The sequence below is a fragment of the Hemitrygon akajei genome, chromosome 10 (assembly GCF_048418815.1).
Source record: "Hemitrygon akajei chromosome 10, sHemAka1.3, whole genome shotgun sequence".
Classification (NCBI taxonomy): Eukaryota; Metazoa; Chordata; class Chondrichthyes; order Myliobatiformes; family Dasyatidae; genus Hemitrygon; species Hemitrygon akajei.
In genome coordinates, this window is record NC_133133.1 from 31,472,291 (window position 1) to 31,484,547 (window position 12,257).

The window sequence follows — 12,257 nt, forward strand, 5'->3', positions numbered from 1 at the left end:
TGATCATGTCTAATGATGTCCCTTCCCAGGTCAGAGTACTATATTTGCATCAAGAAGAAAGCATCAGAGGCATTTCACCAACTACAGAGGAAAGAATCGAAACTCCCAGATACCATTAAAGTACTGACATCAGTGGAATCAAATAAATGGTAGCCTGCCCCTCTGAGTTTTCCATTTTGATATAGTGTTTGTACATCGTAACTGTGTAGAAGTACAAGGCTGCACAAAGTTCGGAGATGGCCTGACATTGTGAATAAAACTGCACGAGTTCAAGGTCTTTTTAAAGTTGTTTGTAAAATGCATTATCCTTTTGGTGTTGATCATGAATTGTCCCTTTTAAGACTATTCTTTAGTCCTTGTATCGTATTCCTGAATCACCAGACCTGACACCCAGCTTACTGGCTCAGTACATTTACTTGCTAAGTCACTTAGCAATATTTATTCTGAATTTAAAAGACAGAAACACTGAACAAATAAATGCTATAAATATATGTAAACTTATATATGTTTTGTTAATAGCTCTAGAAGAGCTTAGGTTATATATGAAATACAAAGGTCCTCCAGTGCATACAATCTTACACAGATAATACAATGACAATCCTCTTTTTCTCCCCCGCAAGTAAATGACAATTCATTGCCGATTCTTAAGAAAATAAATCTAAAATGAGGTGTATGGCACTTTAAAACAAGTGGTTCTTCGAGAAAGAAGTTGCCTTGACATGAATAGATATCAATCTTTAATACAAAGGATTAGCCTGTCCTGAAAGCATTTGTAAAGGATTCAGAAGCAAACCCTTTACACTACATCACATTTCAGTTTAAAAGCAAAGATAAATCAAAGCTTAGAAAAGAACTTTGATTTATGGGTTTGAGAATTAATAATGTATAGATCGAGCATTAGAACGGAGGTGATTCTACATGGATGGCTTACATGTCCCTTTTTGAACTGTCAGTAAAGTATGTAGAAAGTGAGCAGTTTTACGTGATGACTACAATAGTCCCCTGAAAATTGTTACACAAAACATTCCCATTTATTATTAGAACATTAGTTTTCTTTGAAAATATAATGTTAGTTCAAAAAAAGTCATTAGATTGCAAGAAATGAAACTAAGTAACAGACTGGCATTTCTGACACCTTATTCCATTTTAAAATGAGGTGAAATTCAAGGGTGATTCAAATGGTGGTTGAAATTCAAGGGTTTGAAATTCACCTTTGGTCAATACTAAAAGATTAATCTTTGTCACCCTACCACTCCTGAGAATTACAGAGGGGATTACAGCCGATAGTATAGAAATAGTGACCAAACGTTAATTTCTATTCTCACAGATCTAACAGCAGGCAAATAGAAACTCCCACAAACCAAGTGACTGTTTAAATGTTTTGCCGTATTTGAACTATGTTGTGAGCCACATTTACAAATATGCTGAGGTTGACTTATGGTTTGAAAATCATAAGTTAAACGTGAAACCCTCCCTGCAAAATATCTCAGCTGACTCTTGGTAAACTAAAATGCTCTCAAGTAACCTCATAACTACATCTATTAACTATCATCTCGGAGGTTAGAGGAGAATACTTCCACATCCAGCTTGATGCAACTTAGTAATAAGACAATCTTAAGTCAATTGGGAACAATGGGGTAGATATTTTGTCTTTGGTTACCAACAGTAGCATAAACACAGGCTATCAACTGAATATCCCTCCTGATGTTCCCTTGGCAGACAACTTGTACCCATTTAAAATCAGACACTGAAGATGAATTTCTCTCTCAATAATATAACATTAGTGTATAATTCAGCAGGAACTTCCTAGTTTTGTCCCTGCTGTCTCCTTCTTATACTTTACAAAACTTGCCTGTTGCTTGTCAGCTACAAGTGGGTGAATGACAAAAAAACGACCATGAGAGTAAGCACCTCACCCATATCTGTAAAAGGTCAAGAGCTGCCCATTAGAATTGGCAACATAGAGCAAAATTAGTGTTGGAGAAATGAACAGGAATAAAATTATCATATTCATATTTAGGATTTTTTAGGAATTAGAAATACAATTAATATTATTGAAATTTGCAGTTATCTTTCATTTTCTGCTGGTTTTGACAACTCTAGTGGCCAGTGATATGCTTGAATTTACTATGTGAATGAGGGCTAGGGAAGGGAATTGTCTCATGCACAGATGTACAGTATCCATCATGAAAACAACTGGAAATATCATATGAATTTGCCTTACTCTAACCAAGACCCTTCATTCTCTATCTGTGTGAGCTTCAGGTCACTGGAAATAATTGACTTCAACAGCATAAATCTCCATGCTTGCTAACTAGACTTGTAACATTACCTTCTTCACATTAAAGGTAAAAACACCATTCTATGAAATCTCTTCAGGCATATCAAGCAAAGAAAATGTTAGAAATTTAGCTCAAGGTTTGTGGCATGTATAGCAAGGAATTTTATGATCTGCAAACTTGTTAGTGGTGTTTTGCTGGTTAAAATAACAATAATTAAAATTGCACGGAAGAAAAAAAATATCATTTATCATACCTCAAAGCTATATTCACCACTTAAATCTTACTAATTCCTCAAATGTTACCCCATTGTTAGTTACTTTATGCAAAATAAACAACTTTTCAGTTAGTTGTACATAATTACAAACTACTAGTAAGTAAAATTGAATAAACAGAATAATAAATGGTCTTGAGCTGTCCTGGTAATATCATAACTCCAGATATTAACACTCCTATGATAACGAACATCATTATTGCACATTCAAATTACTGCATGAAGCCCGCTCCCTGACATGTTTTAATGTAATATTGATTTTTAAAACTTTTTTTTTGAAACAGTAATTATAATTAAGAATAAAAGGTTGGCAGCCAAATAGATCACACTTTGCCCCATCAAGCTCACTCTATTCCACACCCCCAATCTGATTATTTCACATCTATCGTACAACTTCTTTTCGTAGTAGTCTTTTGATATTCCCATTTCTTGGAAGTTACAGTTCAACAGCATGCTGTGTGACAATAGTTTTCTGTTTTAACAGTAGCAACCAACAGCACCACCAGTGATTAATCCATTTACTTTAAATGGATCAAAATCTCCACAAAGTAGAAAAGAGAGGAAGTTAAAGTGAATATGTTTGTTTTTGGGGAAGGCTGTGGTGTCTTTCAGAGCCAAATCAGGCAGAATGAGCGGAAGTGTGGATCCACATCAGCTACTTAAATGAGTGAACAGGCAAAAAGAGGCTGAACATTTGTTCCATTTACCTTTCTACACAAAATATAAAGTAATCTAAACTTATAACATCACAAAGCAATACTGAGTATATTTTATTTATAGTATTTGTAGTAGACCTATTGGAACCTGACTTATTTTAACTGATCATGTGGTATTTATGGGCTTTCCAGCATCTTGGGAGCTATGGTGAATTATAATATTGTTTTAGTATTTTCTCCAAACATGAATGAAAAGTCTCCAATTCAAGGGCTCCTTTAAGAAACAATATATTCACAGTAAGCAAATGTTCCCTGATTTTAAGGCTGTAACATCTTTTTTTTCCCTTTTAATTTAGAAAAATGTCATCCATAATTACTGGGAATCCCTAATATACTTGGAATGGTTTGGATAGTTACCTGTTATTTGCTACAGTGTAAGGTTTAGAAAAAGGAATACCGCAGCCATTGATTACCTGAGACCTTACTTGCTCTAAACATTGATATAAGAGTCATAGATATATTACAGCTATAAAAGTTCTGTTTAGACTGAGTACGTAATGTAGTGAAAAGATCTAAAAATTGTAGCTGCCAGATTGATAAGCTTGGGATTATAAATGCTTTAGAATATATGATCTATTTATTAATATTGAATATGTTTCTGTATTAATAACTAATTTAATAGTTTTTTTGATATTTTCATTGGATGTTATTGTAAAATTGACAATTTGAATTGTATTAATAATGTTAGGTGTAGTTAAATTAGTAAGATTGCTTTTAAATAAATACTTATATTTGTAGAACATAAGAAAGGAATAAGATCAATTAGTTAGACAAAACATGTCAAATTTAAAAATACTTTGTAAATGGTAAGTTAGATGATTTTAAATTAAGTTGCTGTCTGTTTCTCGCTCCCACTAGCATCTGCACTAAGACTCAGGTCAGTTTTATTTCTGTGCTAAGTATCACAACTATTTGAAGATGGAGAAATAAGTAATGATGATTGAGGGGAAGAAATGTATAGCTCCATAATTTAATTGTTAATGTTCAATAATAACCTTGTCATAAATGAGGGTACTATTCAAATTCTTTGACATTCCTTAGAAAATACAAGATGTAAAATACTCCCTTGTATCATTACTGATGGAATTAATTCCTTCTGTTCTAAAGTACTCATGGTTTCATGTATCCCTGCACATGTTACTATTTCTTAAATATGTTGGTTGAATTTTGTAGAAACATTGACAGTAAAACTATCATTGTTACATGGTGAAATTGACAAGAGCTTTAAGATCTTTGCGCATTAGCAGCCCAATACAGAAATTCTGGCATTACTGTTAATAACTGAACATGTCTTCACTAACTGTCCTATTTTGTAATTCCTCTCCATTCATTACCTGAAATCACTTAAAATGATGGGATTATAAACCACCTTTGAACTAGTCCCGCAATAAAATATCCTGAAAATCTTACTTAGCTGCCCTAGGTTCAAATGATTTTTAAATGCAAGCCATTAATTATTACTTAATAAAGTATGTAGACCTAAAAAAACTGATATTGTAATTTACTTATATTTAGTATTGCAATATGTATGCCTAAATATTCATCCGCAGTTAATAGTATGCTCAGTGGCTGTAGCATTTCCATTAGGAGAGACTTTCAGTGGCAGAGGCATGTTAGAGTCATGGTATCTGGTTAACCAGGGATGAATTTCTAAGCAAAGGGATTTTAAAATTTAAAAATATATCAATAGATTAATTTATAATTATTCAGATTCTATTTGTTTTTATACTTATTTAATATTTGGTAAAAAGGTTAAAAATAGTAACTATAAATTGATTCATGGTTTCCTGCATGAAAATCAAAGGAGAGTTAATGAGATTGTAGGCAAAGAAAATTTGCTTGGTTACAGGGAAATAAGGCAAGTAGGTGTGGGACTGATAGGATTTCTCTTCTGGGAGCAGGCATACACCCAATAGACCAACAGCTTTCTTCAGTGTCACTAGAAATGTACAAAACAAATTGACTCTTAACCATCTTGAATACTTTATAGTTGCTTCCCTGATCCCTGGAGAGAGCAGAAATGGAAGAAGGGAATGATCTCACTCCTGAGATCTCTTGATCTTTTGAGGAGAACTAAATTCAAGGACAATTTTTTTTGCCTTTGAAGCACTTGGCACTCTTGTTCTCACTTTGAGAGCTCAGTGTTTTCTCCAAATACACAACGTAAGTACTTTGCTCAACATGATTAAACACTATATGCTCACACTATGATGGCGGGAACAACTCAATTCATATTAACATGTTTGGGATTAGGGAATGAACAAGTGGCAATATTACACAGGTCATAATCAAGAGATTAGAGCAAATCTTATTGGGGATATGTTGAATTTTGCACAGGTAGTGGGGATGGTGAGGAGGGGTAAGTGTTGAAAGGAGTTGATACATGATTAATAATCCAGTGCAAAGGAATAAACTTTGCTGAAGTTTCATGAAGAGCAAGTATAACTGATGGAAAATAAAGTTTGTTGGTTTGTTTGAATTCCATTAGTGATGTGCATTTGAATGTACCCATAATGTCATTGTGCACTGCACATACTCAGATTTATGACATTTTCTGTATGATTTTGCTATTCTGGGAGCTTTCAGACAATAAACTACAGGTTAAGTGACTACAGTTTTCACAGTTTACAAATGGATGTGGAATAATCCAATTTTAATTACTTGCTGCAGCTATGCATTGATTTTTATTGTGAAATATGTCACATTTATCAAGATAGATCAAGATGGAAATTAATCATGCTTGGATTGATATGATTGCATTTCTGAATCTCTTGCTGAGATTCTGCTGGGTTAATTTAACAGTCTGTAGCTGGCAATATGTTCTTTTTTACCTGTTTTAATTGACCCTTTTTTCTTCCATGTTTCCTCTCAAATGACCTTCTCTATATTTTTTCCTTCATTGTAGTTTGTCTCCCTCAGTTACCTAGCTCTTTTTTTAAATCATGGACAATGCATTCATTGTGCACGATTTGTTGAGGCATAAATCAAACAGAAGAAACCAGGACTCCCTATTGGATGTGAGATGTACTTCATTTGGAGGGCGTTCATTTTCAATTGGTTGAGGGATGTAGGGACTTAGATCTGAACTCACAGCCAGTTTTTCAAGCACCTTTTGATCATTGATGCAACATTGCAGTCCATTGATTTTGCGTACCTCTTTTAGTGTTCATTACTTCACTGACAGCTGCTAGCATTATCATGTGACAAGGTAGGCCAAGCTGGTCAACTCTTGCAAGAAGACATTAACATAGTTTGGGTAATAAATCCAGTTGGGAATTGGGAAGGATAAAATAACTTACTTGAAAAAGGAAGCTGAGTTAGCAACAAAAAAAATTCCAGATGCTAACAGAAGGTGGGGTTCATACATACACCTGTAAAAACCTTTGCTGAGCAGAGACTAACTCATTTTTCAGCTTCTTGCCCTGATTTTCATGCAGGAAGAATCTATTTTTAAGTGATATTCCTGTGACTCACTGAAATCATTGAACATGCTTTCACTACCGCATGTGATTCACTGACTGCAATCATATGGTAGGGTTAGGTGTGGGCTATCTTGTCTGGGGCCTGTTCGAGTCACTGCGGGTTTATATTTTAGTGATTGAATACTATGATCTTAACATTAGTTGTTATGATAGATTTTAAATCCATTGCTTAATCTAGGTTTTTCCAACCAACAATGAATTCAGTTAACAGTTTTTCAGGAAATTGTGCTGTTGTACAGTCCTTGGGGGCTACAGTTGCAATATGGTTGAGGTCGGAAAAGCCAGTTTATTCAAACTGGTGGAGTGGTATAGCGAATGACAGAGTTGTAATCAGGTGGTGGGCTGTGGCATTCCAGCGTCTGGTCCATTGGTAACAGAACTGAATCTTCCAGTGCAAAATCCAAGCCTTCATCCTCTGTGTTACACACGTCGGGCTGGAATGGGTTGACATGGTTATCTGCCTCAGACAATACAGACTCCTTACTTTTACTGATCGCTCTCTTTCTGTTTGAAGAAAAAAGAAAATGGAAGACAAGCAATTAGTTATGATTGAATATGTTGCAAATGTGTGAAACAAGAACGATTAAATGTTTTTGCTGAGTCATGCTAGTAATGGTACCAGCTGGGCAATTTATAGTGTGGGAGCTACAAACTGGCTCACCGAGCAGAAAACATTACACTCAAAAGCCTGTGTCCAAAAGAGAGTTTTATGTGTCCCACATATAGGAGGCACAATTCTTTTCATTGCTTGATCAATTGACCACATGCACACTTGCCAATTTTCACAACCGAGCCAATACAGTTCAGAACAAGTGTTGTGTTAGTAAAAAACTCTATAATGGTATATAAGTTAACTATTGTATTTATTCTGCCAGATATGATCTTCAAGTGAGTCTAGTAATTATTTTGAATCCATGACTTTTTTTTCAAAATAGTGATTCTAAAATTATAACAAGGAAACTCTGCATAAACATGAAATAGTTGTTTAAAAAATCTGAGCTTGACCAAGAGATCTGCAACTAGATTCCTGGCATAGGCTGTGCAATATACTGCAAGACCCTTATGTGGATCGTATGGCAGGATGCAAAGTTGACCAAAGTTTTATTGGAGGATCCAAAGTTGATCCAAAGTTTTAGGTTCTTGATTGGTAATAGCATCAAAGGTTATGGGGAGAAGGCTGGGAACTGGGGTTGAGGAGGAGATAGAATAAAGGATCAGCCAGGCTTGAATGGTGGAGCAGACTCAATGGGCCAGATGGCCTAATTCTGTTCCTATGTCTTATGGTCTTACGGACATAGTAACATCTGAGAATATTCTGTCTGATATTGTTCATCATAAAGTGTAGCACAGGAACATCAAAACGAAGAGTAGAAACTTAAGACATTAAGAGAAATAAAAGGAAAACAAAGAGTGACTTTGAAGAGACTTTGAGAGATGCCATGACAGCAACCCTGTACTCAACCTCAGGACGACCAAGGAATTGATTGTGGAATTCAGTGAGGGGAAGTGGGAGAACATGCACCAGTTCCTATTGAGGGTTGAGCAGCTTTAATTGCCTTGGGTCTAACATGTTGTTCCAATCAGAAATATAGTATGCTAGAGGTTCAACTTTAGAAGCTTGATGAAATTTGGTATGCAAATTTGCAAATTTCTAAATATGTATGGTGAAGAGCATCCTGAGTGGTTGCATCATAACCTGGTATCGAGGCTCCCATGCATAGGATTGCAAAAGACTGAAGAGGATTGTAGACTTAGCCAGCTGACTCACAGAAACAACCCTCCCCTCTATTGAGGACATCTTCAAGAGACAGTGCCTCAAGAAGGTAGCACCCAACACCAAGTACCCTCACCATTCAGGACATGACCTTTGTTCGTTACTTGCATCGAGGAAAAGGAGTCAGCAGACCCATGCTGAACAATTTAGAAACGGGTTCTTCCCCTCCATCATCAGATTTATGAATGGAGTGAGATACAATGGTACCTCAGAGACAGAGAAATACATTGCGAGAACATGCCCTTCAGCTCTCAGGGTTAATGGCAACTCAGAATCACCCATTTACACTAATTCTAACTTGATTCCCATCTTATATTCTTCCCATTCTCTTATAAACTAACCACTCCCCCGACACTACCACTCACTACACTCTAAGAGCAGATTATGGTGGCCAATTAATCGACCAACCTACACATCTTTGGGATATAGAAAGATACCAGAGCATCAAAAAGAAGCCTGTGCAGTCTTAGGGAGAACGTGCAAACTCCATACAGATTATACACAGTACAGAATTTAACTCAGAGCTGCAGCATTGTGAGACAGCTGCCCTACTGCCTGCACCACTGTGTCAACCTACTTGTATGAATTTACAGACAGCAAATCTCAGAAATAAAGAGGAAGAAAGCCATCCTCTTCCCTGAGGAAAATCCTCATTAGTCTGTATAATGTGCTTAAATGCTCTGTTGGGACTTTCAATTCTAACCTCTGGACAAGAGATTATGATAATCAAATTGATCTGTATTAGAAGCGAACTGCACAGTGAAAATGTAGTGGTTAAAGAGTGCCAACTTGTTTTCTTGCTTAAACAGTAAAACAAATAGTTAACTTTGTTGCTCTCTCTGAACAGCAGTTGCTCACATTGCTTTTGGACAAGCCTAGTCATGTAGTCAGGTGGCTAATTGTCATGTAGATGATGACCAGAAGCAGCTTTAACGTGTCAGAATCCACAAACCTGGCCAAGACCATTGACAGGGCTAAATGAGGGTCTTTCTGTTATGAACCTTGAGAAATAACTAATGAACTGTCTGCATTCAAATTGCCATTGGAACCACTGGCATCCAGCATCTTGACAAAGCTCTATTAAAATACCCATACTGTGGAATAAATTGAAATGAAGAGAAATAGTGACTATTTTCAAACAAATAGTCATTCAATGAAAAGATGACAATTTCTTTCTTTGGGAAATTGAACTTTATTGAAAGTTTTGTTGACTCTTGACAACTAGCTTTGACTGATTCTCTGTTTTTAATTTGCAGGTAGTAAAGTTGTCAAGAGATACAAGGACAAGACATGGAAATATCTGTGCTTCTTGGAAAATGTCCAGATGACTGGAGTGTGAGATAAAAGGAATAGTATTAGCGGTAGTTGACCACACAATAAGAGGATTTTTGAGCCTTACAGATTCACAGCCAGTGGTCCCATTATACTTTATCCCAAGGGTAGAAATAGCTGTCTGGCAAGATTTGCCTATCACTTAAATTGTGCTCCTAACCAAAGTTTAACTGTTATTTTTGAAATGTAATCTTTTAATGATATGCTTGCAACCCACAGGGTGATTATTGCAGCCAAGATCAACCTCTGAGATTAACTTTATGTGCATTATGGTAAAGTTACTGACGTAGAATAGGATTTATTTGTGAATTGCTACTAATTGAGGAAGGTGGCCTGTGAACACTTGAAAAGGCTATTATGTTCTATCTTTAATCAGAAAGAATTGTAAGTCTGCAGTCAGTCAATCTAAAAATACTATCTCCTTCTCTCAGTTCTCTGTCTCCACCACATCTGCTCTCAGAATGAGGCTTTTATTTTCAGAATAAAGGAGATGTCCTCCTTCTTCCAAGAAAGTGGCTTCCCTTCCTCCACCATCAATGTTGCCCTCAACCTCATCTCCTCCATTTTGTGCATATCTGCTCTCACCCCATCCTCCTACCACCCCATCAGGGATAGGATTCCTATTGTCTGTACCCACCACCCCCTCACCTCTGTGTTCAGCATATAATTCTCCGTAACTTCCGTCATCTCCGATGGGATCCCACCACCGAGCACATCTTTTCCTCCCCACACTTTCTGCTTTCGACAGGGATCACTGCCTACATGACTCCCTTGTTCATTCATCCCTCCCCATTGACCTCCCTCCTTGCACACATCCTTCCAAGTGGAACAAGTTCTAGACCTGCCCCTACATTTCCTCCCTCACTACGATTCAGGGCCCCAAACAATCCCTCCATGGTGAGGTGACTCTTAACCTCTGTGTCCGTTGGGGTCACCTATTGTATCCGGTGCTCCCAGTGTGGCCTCTTGTAGATCAGAAGACCTGACGTAAATTGGGAGACCGCTTTGCCGAGCATCTACGCTCCGTCTGTCAGAAAAAGCAGGATCTCCCAGTGGCCAGACATTTTAATTCCGCTTCCCTTTCCCATTCTGACATGTCCATCCACTGTCGTGAAAAAGGCACACTCAGATTGGAGGAGCAGCATCTTAAATTCCTTCTGGGTAGCCTCCAACCTAGTGGCATGAACATCTATTTCTCAAACCTGGCAATTGCCCCCCTCTGTACTTCCCATCCCCTTTTCCCTCTTTCACCCTGCAGATGCCTCCTTCTGGTGTTCCTCCCCCTTTTCCTTTCTTCCATGGCCTTCTGTCCTCTCCTATTAGATTCCCCCTTCTCTAGCCCTGTATCTCTTTCACCTATCAACTTCACGGCTCTTTACTTCATCCCTCTACCCTTCCCATTTTCACCTATCACCTTGCGTTTCTTCATCCCCCCACCCTTCTAATCCGGACTCCTTATCTTTTTTTTCTCCAGTCCTGCTGAAGGGTCTTGGTCTAAAATGTCACCTGTACACTTTTCCATAGATGCTGCATTGCCTGCTGAATTCCTCCAGTATTTTGCATGTTTCCAGTCTGAATTGGTTTTGATGTGGAAGGAACCTAAAAATTGCTGAAATTCAATACCCGATCACAATGTATCTGAAGCATTTTATCATATTTTATTTCTGTTGTGAAAGTGAAATATTGCTAAGTGACTATAATCTGAAAGCACAAACCAACACAAAGACTGCCAGTTAATATGGATGTGTGCATTCAGTGGGCAACGAACATTAAGATCTAGTGGCATTTCAGGATGTGCTATTAAGGTCAAATGAGCTGCTTTATAATTACAGTAGATTTTTTAAAAAACATTGATTTAAAAAATCTCTTATTTGTATGTGAGATGATAGAGATTTTTGACAAGGTATAATGGTCTGAATTCTTCTGTTAAGTGTCAGATATTCTGGTTGGAACTGCAGATATTTCTCAGTAACAAAGTCCATTTTCGTGGAGGAGACTGCTCCAGAAGCTCAAGTTAGACTGCAGTAAGAATTGTAAGCCTGCTGGTTATAATGGGAAGCATGTGGCTATGTCTAAGCAAGGGATTTATGTGAGCTCTTTTTATTTTAAAGCTAATAATTGAAAATTACAGATATTGTTTTAGTTGGCTAGCTGTAAAAAAATCATTTTAATACATTATTAACTCTGGCAGCTTTGGCAGTCAAATCCTGGGTTTGGAATTTGCCTGTCAACGATATTCAGAGGAGTTTTGTGAGCAAGTCTTGTTCTATTCATTTACAACACCATTAAGTATTTTAAAGGCCATGCCATTTCTCAGGAGTTTGTTTCTCAAGCCCAGACCATAAGTCCAGACTTGGCTGAGGTACGTTCATCCCCTGTTATGAAAGAAAGTGCTTTCCT

The 12,257-nt window shown here is 37.1% G+C and overlaps 1 protein-coding gene across 1 annotated transcript in view; it reads right to left on the bottom strand.

Moving 5' to 3' along the window:
* Positions 1–407: 407 nt before the first annotated feature.
* The window catches only part of kdrl (kinase insert domain receptor like), a 188,459-nt gene continuing 176,609 nt past the window's right edge, over positions 408–12,257 (bottom strand). Inside the window, exon 30 of the mRNA XM_073058013.1 lies at positions 408–7,255. Within this exon, the coding sequence (XP_072914114.1) occupies positions 7,042–7,255 (214 nt within the window). The 3' untranslated portion in view covers positions 408–7,041. The remainder of the gene's footprint in view (positions 7,256–12,257) is intronic.